The following is a 17,978-nucleotide window of genomic DNA, read 5'->3' on the forward strand; positions in this document are numbered from 1 at the left end:
TCGACTGGAAGGTAGCTTCGTGTGATGATGTCCTTGGGCATGGTATCCTAGATAGGTCCATGACCCTACCCTAGGTACATAACCTCATCATGACTCTCGCGAAAGCACAACCGTGCCTCTCGCGAAAGCAAAACCATGACTCTCGCGAAAGAAAAAAACAGAAAACACGTTTTTTTCGTTTCCGAGAGGCACGGCCGTGACTCTTGCGAAAGCAAAACCGTGCCTCTCGCGGAGCAAAACCGTGACTCTCGCGAAAAAAAACAGAAAACGCGTTTTTTTAATTTCCGAGAGGCACGGCGGTGACTCTCGGCGAAAGCAAAACCATGCCAAAACCGTGCCTCTCGCGAAAGAAACCGAATTTTTTTGGTCGAAAAGCTAGGGAAGGCCGGTGGAAAACAAAAACGTTGAAAAAACCCAAAAAAACGTTTAAAAAGCCGAAAATGCGTGCGAAAAAAAACAAAATTCGGAGGGAGCGCCCAGAGCGCGACACGTGGCGAATGGCTGAGAGCGCACGTAGTGGCGCTGATCGTTGCGAGGCTCCCGAAGGAGCGCTCGTTAATTAGTTGCTCTCGCTTCAGGCTTATTGATGTATCACCTTGTATAGTCTTTGTGAATAATTAATAATATGGCTGCATGCATCGTCCAGATGCAGAGACGGGGATACATCCTCCTTTTCTAAAAAAAATATTGAAAAGTTTTAGGCCCTGTATCGGAAGAAAAGAAAAGCAAATTAACAAAATGAATAATAAACATGTTCAAACTTACATCCGTAATTGTACATTTGCAACTAAAGGTCTTCCGCCAGCCTCTCTCTATTTAGATTGCTACTTGATCAAGTAATGACCACCGCATATTACTGACTAAATCTTTGGTGCAATACTTAAGCATTTCCTACCATGACAACCTGAGGTAAGATACAACATATCTAACCATTCTATAAAGGTATTTGTTAGACATGATTGATGTCAAACCATTATAATGCACTCTATAATGTGGAAGCAACACACGGACATTTGGCTAGTATATGTAGTATTCAAATGAGTTCATGCATAATTTGATTAAAACATGGTTTTCTTTTTTATAAACTCCGTCACACCTGAAAAATATTCCGGTCTCCGCCACTGTTCCCCACTTGCGGTGTGTGGGAATTTAGTCGCATACAAGAGCAGGGGTAGCGCCGTCACACGGTGGCTCCATCAGTTTATCTTGCTGCTTGGTGGTGAACCGGTAGGACGCGTAGGAGAGCGTGGCGTTGGACCAGCTGCGGTGGATGAGCTCCGCTTTGGCCTCCGGCCCGGCCGCACCGAGCGCGACGTGCAGCGGGTACAAGTGGTCCGGCCGCGGGTGCGCCACCTTGGCGAACGGCGCCGTCTCCTCGTACCGCTTCACGTCGTCGTGCCGTCCGTTGAGTAAAGACTCCCTGAGCCAGGCGTCGAACTCAGCCGCCCACTCCGGCACGGGCTCGCCGCTGGTGGGCGCGAACGTCCGCAGGATCCGGCCTAGGTTGTGCGTGGCGCTGCCGGAGCCGACAATGAGCACGCCGTCGTCCCGGAGCGGCGCCAGCGCCCTGCCGAGGTCGTAGTGGTACGTGCCGTCGCGGTCCGTCTGCACGGAGAGCTGGCACACCGGGATGTTGGCCTCCGGGTACATGAGCATCAGCGGCACCCACGCGCCGTGGTCGAGCCCGCGGCCGTGGTCCTCGCTCACCGGCCCGAACCCGGCGTCCTCCAGGAGCTTCTTGGTCCTCATGGCCACGTCCGGCGCGCCCGGCGCAGGGTACACCAGCTACATACATATGTGCATAGGAGCAACGTCACTTTAAGCTGTATTCATATACTCCCTCCTCTGTCCAGAATTACTTGTCGCATACATGAATAAGAAATGAATGTATCTAAAGCTAGAATACGTCTAGATACATTTATTTCTTCGACACGTATTTTCAAAGAAAACGAGTAATACCATAGACAGGGATGTAGAATTATGAATTAAGGCGACCTTGTACATCTGGTCGGGGAAGCCATAGAAGTCGTAGATGGTGTCGTTGGTGCCACGGATGACGTTGACAGCCGGGGTGTCCGTCTCCCAGTGGCCGGACACGATCAGGATGGCGCGAGGCGGCTGCGGGCCGGCGAGACCGGCCGGCTCCCACGACTTGAGGAAGTGGCGCGCTGGCAGCGAGTCGTCGATGGAGAGCGTGGGCGAGCCGTGGGAGATGTAGAACGTGTCCATGGCCATCGTCAAGGACGCGCTGCCTGCTGCTACCCTTGGGTTCCTTCCTATGCTCCCGACCTGCTGTTTAAATATTCTCCTTGCCGTGTAACGCACAGTTGAACGGTGCTGCCTCGCCTGCTTTGTTAGCCTACCCAAAGCTTTTTCGGCGTGCTGGGTTGGTCCGTGGTCAAGCTCCTTCTTGTACCTTTCGAGTGGGCTCAGTGTGGCTGTTGGGTTTGGATAGAGCATCTGCAATGGAGTGCCATGTTTTGGCTGACAAGCGGCTGGTCGCTCTTTATCCTGTACTGGTCGTCGACATGGGCCTAGGGAAACGAAACGTGAAGTAAACACATAAGATCATTGGAAATTTTCTGATGGTGGCATGGTTCTGGCCTTTTATTCAAAGGAATGTAAGGGCATCTCCAATGCTGACCAGCAAAAGTCTCCGGTATATATTTATTTTTACAGCCGGTCTTCGTAGGCTGGACCCATGTCCGAGTCGACAAGAGCCAAGGGTTTCGCTGTCTCGAATTCACAACACGTCTGTAAAAGGACTCGTAATTAATTGTGAATTAATTATCTGTTCTTGACCGACAAAAATTAAGTGCACGCATGGCATAGGTCTAACCTTGGCTCGCACCTTCACGAAGCACGATGCGTGCATAGGCTAAAGAGGCGACGGAGAAGGAGGAGTGCGTGTGGACCACTCCTCTTCTAAAGCTCCTTATAAAAGGGTCTCAACTCTCTTTCACTTGTGCGGTGGGACTAAACTTCGCACCACCTTTCCATGACACCCACATGAGCCCGTAGAATTTTTTTTCTTTGAAAATGTTTTATGGGCCTAAAGCCCTTCTCGATGTCAACAACATGGGTGCATCCCTCAAGTTAGTGGATGCAGTGTCCGAGCTTGGGATCAACCACGTCCGGACATATCGTGATCAGATGGACACCGGGACCGTTATCGACAAGGGTGAAAAGGAGGATAAGCGGCAACATAGGTGTGTTGAAATCCATACTTATTGGATAAAGATTGTGATTTTCTTTACCATTGCAATGGATGGGCATGTTTGCTAGTTATGACAAAAATAAAAAAGTAAACGAGCGCCGTTACATGCATACGCTTAGGGATAGTTAAGCCAAAGTTACAAGAGACCATATGCTACGGTATCCACGTAGGCTACGTAGATACCTAGCGCATGTTTTCTTCTTATTGAGTCATGCATTATATATATGCATGTACACTCGAACATTTGCATGCATGCATAGCGTAGCGGCATGGAAATCCCTCTCCCGTTGCTTCTCTCCACTTTTGCCATTTCCGTGACCATATGCTATGTCATCTTCTTCTTCTTCCACGCCGACAAGGGGCGTGCGCCGCTGCCGCCCGGGCCAAGGGGCTGGCCGGTGCTGGGAAACCTCCCGCAGCTCGGCGGCAAGACGCACCGGACCTTGCACGAGATGACAAGGTTGTACGGCCCGATGCTCCGGCTCCGCTTCGGCAGCTCTCTCGTGGTGGTGGCCGGATCAGCCGACGTGGCCAAGCAGTTCCTCCGCACCCACGACGCCAAGTTCAGCAGCCGGCCGCCCAACTCCGGGGGCGAGCACATGGCGTACAACTACCAGGACGTGGTGTTCGCGCCCTACGGCCCCCGATGGCGCGCCATGCGCAAGGTGTGCGCCGTGAACCTCTTCTCGTCACGCGCGCTTGACGACCTCCGCGGCTTCCGCGAGCGGGAGGCCGCACTCATGGTGAGGTGCCTCGCGGATTCTGCTGCGACCGGCGGGGCGGTGGCGCTCGCCAAGGCGGCGAACGTGTGCACGACCAACGCCCTCTCGCGGGCCACGGTGGGGCTCCGGGTGTTTGCCACCGCTGGCAGCGAGCTTGGCGCTGAGGACTTCAATGAGATCGTGCTAAAGCTGATAGAGGTGGGCGGGGTTCTCAACGTCGGGGACTTCGTGCCGGCGCTCCGGTGGCTCGACCCACAGGGGGTTGTTGCCAAGATGAAGAAACTGCACCGCAGATTCGACGACATGATGAACAGGATAATCGCCGAGAGAAGGGCCGGTGCTATTGCTACCAAGGCCGGCGAGGAGGGCGGTAAGGACCTGCTTTGCTTGTTGCTCGCAATGGTGCAGGAAGACAAGTCCCTCACCGGCGGCTCCGAGGAGGACAGGATGACAGACACAGACGTCAAGGCGCTTATACTGGTAACTTGGTTGTTGTGACCGTCACTGGTAGCTAGTTTTACAGCAATGCTAGTTTTAGGTCAGCAGTAACTAGTTTTACGTCAAGACTACATGATGAATATTATTCGTTACGTGAAGATTTTACAAATTTTTTTTACATCAGTGCAAGTTTTACGTCAGCAGTGCTAGTTGAGAGTAATGGCAGTTAGCTAAATATATGGGGTAGTTACAATGTAGATTTTTCCATAGAACTTTTAAATAGGAATAGCATTTTTGCTAGTTTTAATTAGGGAAGTGTTTGGGGACGGTGCGCTCTCTTCCTTTTTTTCACGCGCGGGACACGCTGGCACGCGCGCGCTTAGTTGACCCAAACATTTTTCTTTCTTTTTTTCTTTTTCTTTGCTTCTTCTTCCTTCCGCCTCCGCCTGATCCCATCTCGCCTCCTCCATTGTAGCGCGTGGAGCAGCTCGCCGTCGCCCATGGATGTAGAGGTTGCAGCCCCGCTCTCATTCCCACCTCCTTTTTCTTCCTTCTCCCTCTCTTCCCTCTTCCTCCTCCTCTCTTCCTCTTTTGTTGCAACCGGCGACAGGCAAAACGCCGGGAGGACCGAGGTGCCCGTGCTACAACCATGGCCACGGGGGAGGAGCTGCAACCGCGGTACTGGGAAAGTTGCAAACGGCGTTTTCCTGTGCTACAACCATGGACACAAAAGCTACATCCAGTAGATAAAAAAGCTTCAACCAGACAACGAAATGCAGGAAAAGTTACAACCGTTTTGACAAAAAGTTTCAACCCGCAGATGAAAAAGCTTCAAACAGAGATTGAGAAAATCCTCCTCGACGACGACCACGACGTCTCTCTGTGTGTTTTGTTGCAACTGCAGAGTAAAAAGCTGCAACCCTTTGTGAAAAAAACTTCAAGCTCAGGTGAAAAAAGCTTCAATTGGCATGGTGGAAAGCTTCAATCCGCGAGAAAAGCTTCAACGGGCATAGAGAAAAGCTTCAACCGATGAGATAAAAAGCTTCAACCTGACTCGTCAATGGCAGCGAGCGGCAACGTTGAGAGCTGCATCGGCAACACGACAGTGCAGTGACGATGGCGGCTGCTAGGTGTTGCAACGACAGGGGGTGCCGGTGTGCTTCAAGACGGCGCCATTTTTTGCTAAAGGGGGGCTTTCTACTGGACCGGGGGGTGAGTATGGATGATGCAACAACGACGGGGACGGCGACTGGCGGCGACGGAGAGCGCATCCAGCAGCGCGGGACTAGGGGGGGAGGTCCAGGTGAGGGGGCTAGTCGCCGGCAGGAGTGGCTGGGGTGGGGGCGCGGTGAAGAAGAAGGAGAGGAAGAAGAAGTCAACGCGGGGAAGGGGGCGCGAGGAAACAGATCTGACGGCTCGAGCTCGCGGATCGGGCGGCTGGGGCTTGACCGGCCCAACGATTGGGCCGATGCGCCGGCGCAGATCGTTGCCCTTTTAATTAGCGTGCTATCTCTGCGTTATAGCTTTTGGAAGGGCATGATTTAAGCCGTTTAGCACACTACTGTAAAATAACTTAGTGTGCTATAGCACCAATTTATACTTCAGCGTTATTTTTCATAAGGATGAGGCTAGATCTTAGTCGATTGAGACTTAATCAAGTCTCCGTCAAGTGACAAAACATATATATTATTTTATAAAATAAGACTTTATATGTATGTTCACGTAAGATCTCACGAATATTGCATTTATTGAGTCCCAATTGACTGAGATTTAGCAATCCCATTTTCATAACCCGCTATTTAAAACTTTGATGACAGCTCAACATGGCATATTCATAACCTTAGTCTCCAATATACTCTATATGCAGAACTTGTTTGTGGCTGGCACAGACACGACATCGATCACAGTGGAGTGGGCGATGGCGGAGCTGATCAGGCACCCAGATATCCTGAAGCAGGCCCAGAAAGAGCTGGACGCCGTCATTGGCCGTGACAGGCTCGTCTTGGAGTCGGACCTGCCGCGCCTCAACTTCCTCAACGCGATCATCAAGGAGACCTTCCGGCTGCACCCATCGACACCGCTCTCGCTGCCGCGGATGGCCACCGAGGAGTGCGAGGTTGCCGGCTACCGCATCCCCAAGGGAACGGAGCTTCTAGTGAACGTGTGGGGAATCGCCCGCGACCCGGCCCTATGGACGGACCCGCTGGAGTTCCGGCCAGCCCGGTTCCTTCCCGGAGGGTCGCACGCGGACATCGACATCAAGGGAGGTGACTTCGGGCTGATACCGTTCGGGGCTGGCCGGAGGATATGCGCAGGCCTCAGCTGGGGCATTAGGATGGTCGCCGTGACGACCGCCACGCTGGTGCACTCGTTCGACTGGGAGCTTCCGGCAGGCCAGATGCCGGACATGGAGGAGACATTTTCTCTGCTGCTGCAGCTGGCCGTGCCATTGATGGTCCACCCGGTGCCTAGGCTGCTCCCATCGGCATACCAAATCGCATAGCGTTGCTTGTGTGCTGTTTTTTTATTTTTTGACAAGTTTAATAAGCCCGTGCCACATGGAAAATAACATTCGTATGTGAGTTTGTGTACCAAGCAACATCTGCTTTATTGTTTTCGAAAAACACAATAGTTTTGTTGTCACAAATAAGAGATCATTCGAATGCTGCTTATTTTTATTAACATATATAGTACAGATGCAGACACTCATACAACATACATACACTCATTCCTATGAATGCACACAAGATTGAGCCGGCACATCATCTTAAGATCAATGAAGTACTCACAAACGTCTTTGTAGCGAGAATGCACATTAGAACTTAGTGAGAATGATCAACGGGCCAATTGCGACCCAAACATCACACATGCCTACAAACAAAGTGTCTCGCATACAAACGAGCATTGGCCAATCTCATGTACAAACCGCACAAACGAACTTCACCACAATATTTTTTCATCTTATATTCAATCTGTTCATATCTTCATATGAAACGACATTTTTCTACATTATAAAAACATAGGATTAAACAAACACAAGAAAACCAGGCTCGAAAATTACACAATAAAAATAAAGTACATATATTAACAGGTTGACCTTACGACCAATATATCTTCAGAGTTACGCATTAACTCTTACACTAACTGTCATATCTTATTTTTAGTAGACTACGACTTGTCAATATTTATAATTGTACACAAACACCAGCCAACAAACACAATGGAAGTATTCGCAAAAAACAAAAAAGAAACACAATGGAAGAACTCATGATTTGCTGCCACAATCACATCATGTAAATATTCATGTATCTTCAACTAGTATCACATGCAAAATACCGACATGTTAAAAATTTATCTTTATTTATAGTCATTTAATAAAATTATGTTTTTAGAAATGACATATCAATAGTTATTCCACATATTAAGGGCCTTTCGATTGAAAAGAAAGGTGAATGAAAAACATATCAAGAGCAAAATTTCCTTTGGTAACAGTAGCAGTCCATTTGCTTCAAAGAAATTGAGCACATTGCCCTTTCAACTGATCTCAGTTTCATTGGAAAGCACAAAATTTATAATCCACTTGGACATCTTTTTTTAGTTCCTACACACGAAAAATGATATTGAGATATTTCATTGCATAGTAACATCTTATTTGTACCCTGTTCATGTCATTTAACATGTATTTAACTGCTTTTATGAGGATTCATATGTTTTCCTATTCCTGTGAACAAATATCCGACCCTAAATATATTCACAATTATTTTTTATTTCCAATTTTGTGTTCATCCCATACGTAAAATTATTATGTCATAAGAATCTGCAAACCAAGAGGCTGTAAACATGTTTGTTTGATTAGGATTTTCTGTTCAGCGATGGCCATGGAATCAACTAAAAATTTCCAGCCTCATAATATGAGTACCTATGAAAATAAGATTTAATTTCCAACATTTTCAGAACAATAAATATGATGCCCTCGCATTTGCGAGATCCGCTTTACTAGTTACCATAGACAGGAAAGAAAAAATATATAAAAAAAACTCATAAGAAAGGATGATAAAAACTTCGGAACCCTGACCCTAGACGTAGCCAAAGCGGAGAATCAGCAGTGCGTAAAGTTGACTGCCTACCATACGAATAAGATGCACTGCTCTACCAAATCAATTGTCCTTTTTTTCAGCTACTCAAAGCCGATGTATCTTAAAGGAAAATATTTTCAAGTATGTGATGATACCACTCCAATGTGCTTCAGTTGTTGGGTGTACCTACCACTCTCTCGATCGGCTCTGTTGTAAAATACGTACACATTATTTTCTCCTGTAAAATACTAAAATTACAGTGAGTATACTGGGATCAGAGGGAATCAGTTCTTGTTTTAGCGCCTCGGTACTCCTTCAGAGTTAGAGAGGGAAGGACAGAAACGACAAGCCTGAAAATAACTCTGAAACTTCCGCTAATATAGTTCAAATCAGTTAGCTGTCAACCATCCATGTCCTTTGGATGATGATCAACATTGTCTCCGTTGACATCAGAAAATGAAATTATTCTCTTGCTGGAGCAGAAGTCTCCGGTACGTAAAGTACTAGTGATGTAAAAGCACCAGCCGAAAGAATAAGGAGATCTAAACCAACTCATGGCATGATTGCATGCCTTTTTTGCCCAGCCTAATTAACATGCCAGGGGTCCAACAAGAGACGTACCTAGCAGCACAACGTGCTCAGAGCAGACACCTAACTGATGACATCCAAAACATACATTTGATCTGCCAGTTAGGTCCGTGGCTGTGATCAAGGTGTCTGACCACTTGAAACCTGCTAGCTGCTTCTCTGGTCCTGCTATTTTCCAAAGCAACAGTGCATCTGCTCCTGGTAGTAATGCTCGTCCAACCTTTTTTCAAGTTAAGCCCTGAAATAATGAACTGCAGCTTAAACCAAACAACTTTAAGTTTCTTTCTGTTGTTCTCTGGAGAAGTGGAGATGGACGGCAGGCAGGACTCATCTATCATTCGCAGTCTCACATACGCATACACAAGATATTTGGGCTTACGCTTGCAGGAGATGGTTTAATATAGAATACTTTCTGATTATTGCACCGTGCTTGAAAGGAGACGAGGCAACAAAAATCTGGTGTCCACCGATCGTGGAAGCCGACCTGTTCCCCGGACCAGCATACTCCTCCACTGTGTGGGGGGCGGTAGAGAGAAAACTGTTCTTATCTGAAAGATATCGCTAATGATTGGCGTTTCCCGGAGACCATGGGTCCTTCATCCTGAATTACTTCTATTACATTTAATATTAGATAAGTACATCATACATCCATATCTAAGCAAGTAATTTGGGACGGAGGTAATACTAAGACAAGTAATTTGGGACCAAGGTAATACTAAGCCTACCGACCCGCTCATCATATGCGGCTCTTAGAACATGAATTGTAATCACTCTCATAACTACCCACTATTAGTTGACACTGAATATTATGCTCAGAATTCGTCAGGTCTGGCCATGTGAAACGGTTTGAAGCTCAGTGGTTAAAGGAGAATATGTTCAGTGAAACTGTACAGGAGGCATAGAATGAAGCGGGGCTGATCCGACAATAAATAACATCCATGATGAACTCCATCAGATGCATAGTATGTTCCATGACTGGGATCAAAGGATCACCACTAGAATAAACGTCTACGCCAAGTGCTTTCATCTACGGCGACTACCATACTGTGGGCTCTCGGCAAATACTGTCTATGTCGACTGTTGTCCTCGGCAAAGGGTAGGACGAGGCACAGACATGCCGAGGTTAAGAGCTTGCTAAAATGCCGAGCAGCAGTGGCGCCAGGTCCGAGGCAGCACGGGCAGTGAGCCTTGTTTTCTTTGTTGGCTATAGCCAAGATTTTGGTTACCCAACACAGAAAACATACCCTAGGGCGGGGCCGGGGGATGGGTGGGGATGATGCCGTGGACCGTGGTTACCACGAAATACCATTTGAAAATCTCAAACAGAATTTGAATTCAAATAGCTAGTCAAATAGTTGGGGAACTATTATTACACAGAAACTTGCTGAAGGCGTAATGGTTTTCCCATTGCAAATGACGTCGGCAGTCTCAAGTTTGAGCCCCACTTAAACACTTCGCTTTTACTTTTTGTAATATCGAGTGGAGTTAGGCAAAAAAACAACAAGGGATTTGAACCCTCGACGCAATAACATGCAAGAACCACTAGGCCATCGCTCGACATGTGTTCAAACCGAGGTTCCGCTTAATTGAACTACATATCAACCGTTCAAATTCAAAAAGTTCAAAATTTGTGAACGTTTTTGCTTGAAAGGGCCATTTTCGTGGGGCAACGAAATTCTCAGTAACCTCTCAAAATTGTGCACTTTTGTTCGATAACCAAAACACTGGTTGTAGCAGGCACTCTGAGAGAGCGGAGCGGAGGCCCATCGTCTGGAGGCTCGCCCCATGCCAGGGATGTCTACGGGGTGCGGCCGGGGGCGAAGCCACCCTGCGGTACGGATCAGTTGCAATATATCCTTTGTAAGCCTCCACATGGTATAAGATCATCGTTGTAAATCCTGGCATTTGTAACCTCTCATGATATACTGAAGATTTGTTGGTTGGCGTTCGTGGTTTTTCCCCTTCGTGCTGGTGGGGCTTTCCACATAAAAATCCGTGTCTCCCCTGTGTTTGATTTGCTCTTCGGCGTTGGTTTTTCATGTCGTATCTCTAACAAGTGGCATTAGAACATTGTTTGTGTCTAGGGTTTTGACAACATGTGATCGATGAAGTTCGACATGGCAAGTGAAGATGTGGGCAATGCTGGCACATCCTGATCTGGATGAGGTGTTGGATAGTTTCTGTGGCAAAGAACAGAAGACATGGGCCAATGAATAGAAGAATAAAGGCCATAGGCTATGTCTTTGATTCGCCTTCATCTATCTAACAATATTTTGCAAGAAACTGCAGCAGCCCGCTGCCTCAAACTAGAGTCGCTCTGTACGTCCAAGGACCTGACCAGTAAAATGCACATGAAGATGAAGTTGTTCACACAAGAGTTGCAAGAAGGTGGTTCAACGCTAAACTACTTATCGATCTTCAATGAGATCGTTTCTTACTTACAGTGTATGGAGGTAAAGTATGATGATGAAGATTTAGGTCTTCTACTTTTATGCTTGTTGCTTTGTTCCTTTGCAAATTTCTGAGATGCCATATTGTATAGCCGTGATGAACTAATTGTTGTGGAAGTATATGAGGCCCTTCAACGGAAGGAAAAGATGAAAGGTATGATAGAGTCTGAGGAATCGTCCTCCAAGAGAGAAGGCTTGCAGGTATGAGGCAGGCCTGAGCATAAAAAATACAAGAACAACAGAGATAAAGCAAGAACGACACGGTGCATTCAAAGTCTAGAGGAAAGAACAAATACTGCCGTTACAGTAAGAAAGAGGGTCACCTCATTGATGATAGTTGGAACTGTAGCATAAGGAGAAAAGGAACGGTATGTATAAACCTAAAAAAAATCTGATAATGCTTTGTAATAAGTTTGAGTTAGATGATGCTCTTGTTGATTTTGTTGGATGTGTTTCTTGTCATGATGAACTGTTACTTGGTTCTGCCTATTCGTTTCATATATAATGTATTAAAGATTGGTTCAGTACTTATGATTTTATGCAGAGTGGATATATTTTGCGTATGGGAGATGACAAGCCACATGATATGAAGTGTAGATAAAGTGCATGGAGACCCTCAAAACAAGAAAGGAGATAAAGGGTCGTTATGGAGGGATCGGTGGATGCATGGTTTCTCCATAGGGATGTGTCTCCCTTGATCTATGATCTGGTGGATACTCGAACTGTCAATCATAGAACCGTGCGGCAGGCCTTGACTGATGAGCGCTGGGTTACGGACGTGATGGCCACCACTTCGTCCATGGCGCAGCTGCAGCTCATGCGCCTCTGGCATATTATCGCCACGGTACAGTGATCCCCAAAAGCAGTATTCTTTCTCCTAGCTATGCGCAACCTCATGAATCAACTCGGCCAGCTCCACCTACGCACAACTTTGCCATGGACAGATCCGTTGCTTGCATGTGGTTGTGGTCTGGAGAAGCTGGGCCCCTCTTAATATTCGCTTGGCTAGCCGCGCAATACCGCCTCTGGACATCCGATAGGCGAGCTCGACATAGACTGCAAGACATGCCATCATGTTGCTACATTTGCCTCCAAAACAAAGACAATGTTGATCACATCCTAGCCCAATGCGTATACCCGAGAGAAACTTAGCACTTATGCTTCGATGTCTTGCATCTTTCCACTCAGATTCCGAGGGTGACAGGTACATTCATGGAGTGGTGGTTGGTGCAGCGCTAGAGATATGTTAAAGATGATAAGAGATGGTTCAATTCCTTAGTGATTTGCTCGGCCGATCGTTATGGAAGCTGCACAATGCCCGTGTGTTCAATAGGGCAGAGCAACAAGTGGGAGCCCAGATCCTTGCAGCCAACATCTTAGAGGAAATTAAGGATAGGAGGAGGGCTCACGATGGAGTTAGTGGCTTAGAACAATTTGTGAGAGAGTAACTTAGTTTTTTCCTAGTTTGGTGTGGAGTGAGTGTGTATCTTCGAGGTTAGTCGCACCTCGCTAGATCTCTTGTAACATATTTTGCTCTCTTTTATAAATAAAATATGGTACGCAATTTGCATACTCTCGAGAAGAAAAACAGACCCATAAATTCATTCTGTTGTTTCATTTTTTTGTCAGCCACATAATGCTCTTTAAACTGACTTTCTACTCCATCCGTTCCAAAAAGTTTGTCATAGACTTGTCTAGATATAGATGTATTCAGATATGTTTTAAGCAACCGTATCTAGATAAATCTAAGACAAACTTTTTGGGACGTAGGTTATATTTGTTAATGTGACCAGATGCAACTGCCTGTACCACAAGATAACAACACACCACCATGCACCATCATATGTTTCTTCTTGGGTCTGCGTCACAAGCAGGCCAAAGGCTTCTGTCCTCTGTTACTACATTTGGAAACAAAACTTCGAAGATAAGAATAGCAATCAAAGCTTGGAACATAAGAAAAATGTGACAGTTTGCCATGCCGACTTGATGGGCCAACTAGAATATTAAATCAACCAAAGGCCCAGATGGTCATTCAACCCAAGATCGGTGCTGGAAAATAATCAGGTATAACTGCTGATTTATCAACTTCTACACTGAAAACCCCTGCTTTTCAACGAAGAGGAGGTTCTTATTCATGGTGAATTTACACATGTTACACACAAAGCCTCAGACATCATTGGATTTGGAGGGGGCACTTGCTCATATCTTTACTGTGGATGACGACTGTGGCTGGGTGCCGTTCCAGCCAGCCAAAAACTGTCAGAGTAGGCGGTCGAGATACTCGTCGACAGTGGTGTACCTTAGGTCGGGGTACAGCTTAGTGGCCTCAACGCCAAAGGATGGTTCAATCTCGAAGTTGGCCTGGTCGCCCCTAACGAAGATGGAGAGCGCGAGGGACAGCAATATGTTCATAGGGAACGCCACCTCTGCATTATGCATGTCAAGAGAGGTCAGAGGTGCCGTTGCAACCATGTACAAACACCACATATACAAGTCTGGTCGCAGTATGATGGATGTACCCTTGATCATCTTCAGGAGATCCGCCTCCGGGATGCGCACGACATGGAAAGTCCTGTCCACTTTCCTTTCCCACATCGAGATGAGCTCGTTGTGGGACAATATGTTCGCCGGCGGCCTCATGTACAGGATCTTGTTCAGGGTTCTAGGATCGTCGACCGCCCTCACCGTGTAGGCAGCTATGTCTTCTTCCACCACAAACACTGCTGCATGCATCAAGGATCAAAATCAACACATCAACATGATGCCACAATTAATCGACGACGGTGCGAATTTGCAGTGGCAGGAAACGGGATGGGCGTGCTTACCTTTTGCATCTCCATCGCCTAGGACGGTGATCTTGTCGGACGGAGGGCCAGCGCCAACAGCTGTAACATCGCCAATGCTCGGAAGGTAGGTTTCGGCGAACCCATTGCAGCAGACATATGTATGAGGTATACCCTCCGCCTCAATCAGACAGCGAAATTTGACTTTACTAGCGCACAATGTGGCCGCTGGATCAACGGTGTGAACCCGCTCTACATCAGAGCCGAACTCAGATGGCAGAAACCTCTGTACAACAACTACTACTAAGTGGTCAATCTGTAGCCCTCGTTCCATCAAGTAAAAACACAAGCTGATAATCTGACCTTCACATTGCCGACCTCCTTGATTGCAATGACAATCCTCGTCTGCTCGGCGAGCTGACGGGGCCCCACGGCCGAGATGACAATGTCTGCACCCTTTATGGCATTTACGAGGCTCCCGTGGTCAAATAAATCTCCCTGGTCATCAGACAGATAAAAAAGATTCCACACAGAAAACAGTGACAACAGAGAGTAGTTGAAAGGCAGACAACAGAAAGTGGTATTAATCTTATACCTTGATGAGAGCAACACCGGAATCAGTGAACCTCTTGAGGAGCTCCATCTTGGCTGGATCAGACGGAGCAACATCCCTGATGAGGACAGAGGTCGAGTGGCCACGGCGGGCACTCGCCGCGACGATATGCTTGCCTATGTGACCTGTGCCACCAATTACAAGGACCCTGCTCCTCTCCTTGTCCAGCACCATAGTTCCTGATTCAAATATCGAACGCTCTACTAGCTTAGGTGTGCTGCAAGGTCTTGGTTGCGATTTCAAGTGGTGAGAGGTATTATATATAAGGTATACTGTTGTGCGATATGATGAAGCTGACAATTCCTACCTACAAAGCAACCAATTGAAAAGTTTCAGCAACCCCCACCTTCCCTTTAATTCGCTCGACCTTCCTTTAAGAGCACACAATGTCTACTCTGCCCATGGACATCACAACAAAACCTCCAGCACAGAAGGAACTCGTCCACATGCATGGTTACTGCAATTAGAAATCATCCTAAACTGCACTTCTAGTCCTTATTTAACCTCGATGATTGTGATTTGTGACATCTTAAAAGATAATAGTGCATGCTTGTACCTTGTTATTTAAAATACCACGATGACAGAAAATATTTGCAATAATAGTCACAGCAAATTAAGTTACGTACGACATAATTTTCCTCCTAAAGCAGAGGTGGTGATATTTATGTGAAGTTTTTGACAGAGAACGCACGGGAACCATATTTATGTTAATCGTCATAAGTACACGACGGGACTCAGGGGCACAAATCTGGGATATATGGGAATGCATGCTCCCATCACATAATTATTACCAGCAGCTACTACACAGGAAATGCATCTCATTACTACTGCTCTTCCTTGATGGCTTCATAACTAGCAATGAAGATACCATCCAAAAAGTCACCTGATGTTTTCTCTTCACGTGGCATTCTATTTCCAGCAAAACAGAATAAAAATCAGGATGGACATAATTAAGCAACAGAATATCAAATGGGCGCCAAGACAATTGTCCAGAATTCAGTCTTCACTTGTGTCATACTTGATGTGTTATTAATTTAAGAATGCCATGCTTAAACATAACGTCAAAATTTTGGAAAAGCCCGATCATTAACAATCACATGTACAATATAGCTTGAGGCCCAAAGTTGAAAGTTAAGAAGCTGGCCAGTGACTGCTGCGGCAAATAACACCATGATTCATTTTGAGGAACAGGAAGCTGAGGTTTCAGACTGAATTGATTTGTGTATCTGTGGTCAACGTGGTTATGTTGATAAAATGATGCATTTGTTCCAGCAACACAGTTTCATTTTTCAGAGAAGCTCCATGGAGGATCCGGGTTAAGTGCCTTCGTCCTAGCCAGGGCATATTTTCATTATACAGTTCAGAGTCCAGCAAAACAACGCATTCATCATATAAGGAGAAATGGCACGCGAGCACACGCTACCGACTGCCAGCTTGGATCATTCACTTGTCACTTGTGTCGTATAAGATGAAAATTTGCATCGTGATATATCTGAATCAGAAGTCATGCATTAGCCCCAGCGTATATAACATGTGCTATTAATTTAAGCAATGCCATCCTAAAGCATCACACCATAATTTGGGGGGCAAAAACTGACTATTAACAATCGCATACATTATAGCTTGGGGTTCACAGGTCAAAGGTACAAAGAAAAAAAAACACGACTGCAGTAGAAAATTAAACCATGATTAATTTTGAGAAACATGAAGCTATATTCCAGACTGGATGAGTTTGTGATGCTATTTCAGTACAAATGGTCAACGTGATGGTAAGGCTAGGCATTCTTTAGTAGTTCAGTTCTTTTACATCATGTTTTCCAGCTTTGTAGGTCCACATGCAGATCAGAAAGCAGTGATACAGCAGAATGGACAGTCTATAGAACTAAAAAAAGTTGTTTTTCAGCAGCACCACAAAATGCTGTTATGAGACTATATATTGAAGCTTTAAGAAAAATAACCATTCTATGAAGCCATCTGGCATAGCCTGATACTTCACTATATATTCACCAAAACTAGTCAACCAAGCTGTCAAATATTTCGCAAGTTAATCGCACAAAAACGAAATGATTATTTTTATCCATGTTTTCTTACTTTTTTTGTTTTTTCTTTTGATTCTTTCTGTTGTTTCATTGGTTTTTCTTTATTTTGTCTATAAATTCTGTTTTCTTTGGTTTTCTCTGTTTTTTTCTTTTTTTATATTTTTCTTGGTTTTCTTTGTTTCTTTCTTCTGTTTTCATTGATTTTCTTCAGTTTTCTATTTGCCTCTTTCTTTTTCACTGTGTTTTTGGATGCTTTCTTTTTTGTGTGTCTTTCCTTATGATTTTCATCGGGTTTTTTGGCTTTCAAAACCTTTTTGATTGACATTTTTTGTTTCGATGTGTCGTTTGTATCATTTTTCTTAGATTATATTTATATTTTTCATGTCCCTGTGAAATATTTATTTTTATACATGTTAAACTTTTCAAAATACAATTTTTTTTCATACAATTATTTTTTTCTCTATACTTTTTATACGTAAAAAAATATACATGTTCAACATTTTTTAATACATGATTAAAGTTATAAATAGAATTATTAATATTTCTTTCATATACAAGCTTCATGCCTATGGCTTACATAACCATTGTACATAGTCATATACATCTGACACATTTATTGGATATACTTTCAAAAAAACCAAATATATGATTAACACTTTTTTATAATACCTCGTATATTTTTTTGAAATGTATGAACATTCAAAAAATTCAAAAACATTATTTATGCCATCAAACGAATTATATTTATTTGAAACATTTATTTTATGTACCATTAACATTTTTCAAATCTGTGATTAACTTCACTGTCATTTGTGTTCTTTTTTTTAGAACATGAACAATTTTAAAATGCCACAACATTTTCTAATATGCTATCTACATTTTTCATATAGATTTCAAACGTTTCTCTTATATATGTTTTATTTTTTTCAAATATATGATTATATTTTTATAATGTCATATACAATTTTTAAAAGCATAAATATTTTAAAATGTCACAACATGTTTTTAATATTTTATCAACATATTTTACATTCAGACATCAATTGTTTTAC

At 44.9% G+C, this 17,978-nt stretch overlaps 3 protein-coding genes across 4 annotated transcripts; 1 reads left to right on the forward strand and 2 right to left on the reverse strand.

The window, feature by feature from the left end:
• Nucleotides 1–730: 730 nt before the first annotated feature.
• Nucleotides 731–2,273, reverse strand: LOC123133136 (extradiol ring-cleavage dioxygenase). The gene is made up of 2 exons (XM_044552673.1): nucleotides 1,996–2,273; nucleotides 731–1,785 (listed from the first exon to the last, which is right to left on the reverse strand). The coding sequence occupies exons 1-2, from the start codon at nucleotides 2,233–2,235 to the stop codon at nucleotides 1,150–1,152; spliced, it is 876 nt and encodes a 291-aa protein (XP_044408608.1). The 5' UTR covers nucleotides 2,236–2,273; the 3' UTR covers nucleotides 731–1,149.
• Nucleotides 2,274–3,483: 1,210 nt separating this feature from the next.
• On the forward strand, nucleotides 3,484–6,925 carry LOC123133137 (flavonoid 3'-monooxygenase CYP75B4-like). The gene is made up of 2 exons (XM_044552674.1): nucleotides 3,484–4,419; nucleotides 6,245–6,925. The coding sequence occupies exons 1-2, from the start codon at nucleotides 3,487–3,489 to the stop codon at nucleotides 6,878–6,880; spliced, it is 1,569 nt and encodes a 522-aa protein (XP_044408609.1). The 5' UTR covers nucleotides 3,484–3,486; the 3' UTR covers nucleotides 6,881–6,925.
• A 6,618-nt stretch (nucleotides 6,926–13,543) lies between these two features.
• Nucleotides 13,544–15,113, reverse strand: LOC123133138 (isoflavone reductase homolog IRL). Of its 2 annotated transcripts, none has more exons than XM_044552676.1 (5): nucleotides 14,870–15,113; nucleotides 14,638–14,772; nucleotides 14,317–14,560; nucleotides 14,011–14,211; nucleotides 13,544–13,917 (listed from the first exon to the last, which is right to left on the reverse strand). In XM_044552676.1, the coding sequence occupies exons 1-5, from the start codon at nucleotides 15,059–15,061 to the stop codon at nucleotides 13,751–13,753; spliced, it is 939 nt and encodes a 312-aa protein (XP_044408611.1). In that variant the 5' UTR covers nucleotides 15,062–15,113; the 3' UTR covers nucleotides 13,544–13,750. The 2 variants fall into 2 exon arrangements, with proteins under 2 accessions (XP_044408611.1, XP_044408610.1); XM_044552675.1 differs by having other exon boundaries at nucleotides 14,011–14,214.
• Between the last annotated feature and the right edge of the window lie 2,865 nt (nucleotides 15,114–17,978).

The sequence above is a fragment of the Triticum aestivum genome, chromosome 6B (genome assembly GCF_018294505.1).
Source record: "Triticum aestivum cultivar Chinese Spring chromosome 6B, IWGSC CS RefSeq v2.1, whole genome shotgun sequence".
NCBI classification, from domain to species: Eukaryota; Viridiplantae; Streptophyta; class Magnoliopsida; order Poales; family Poaceae; genus Triticum; species Triticum aestivum.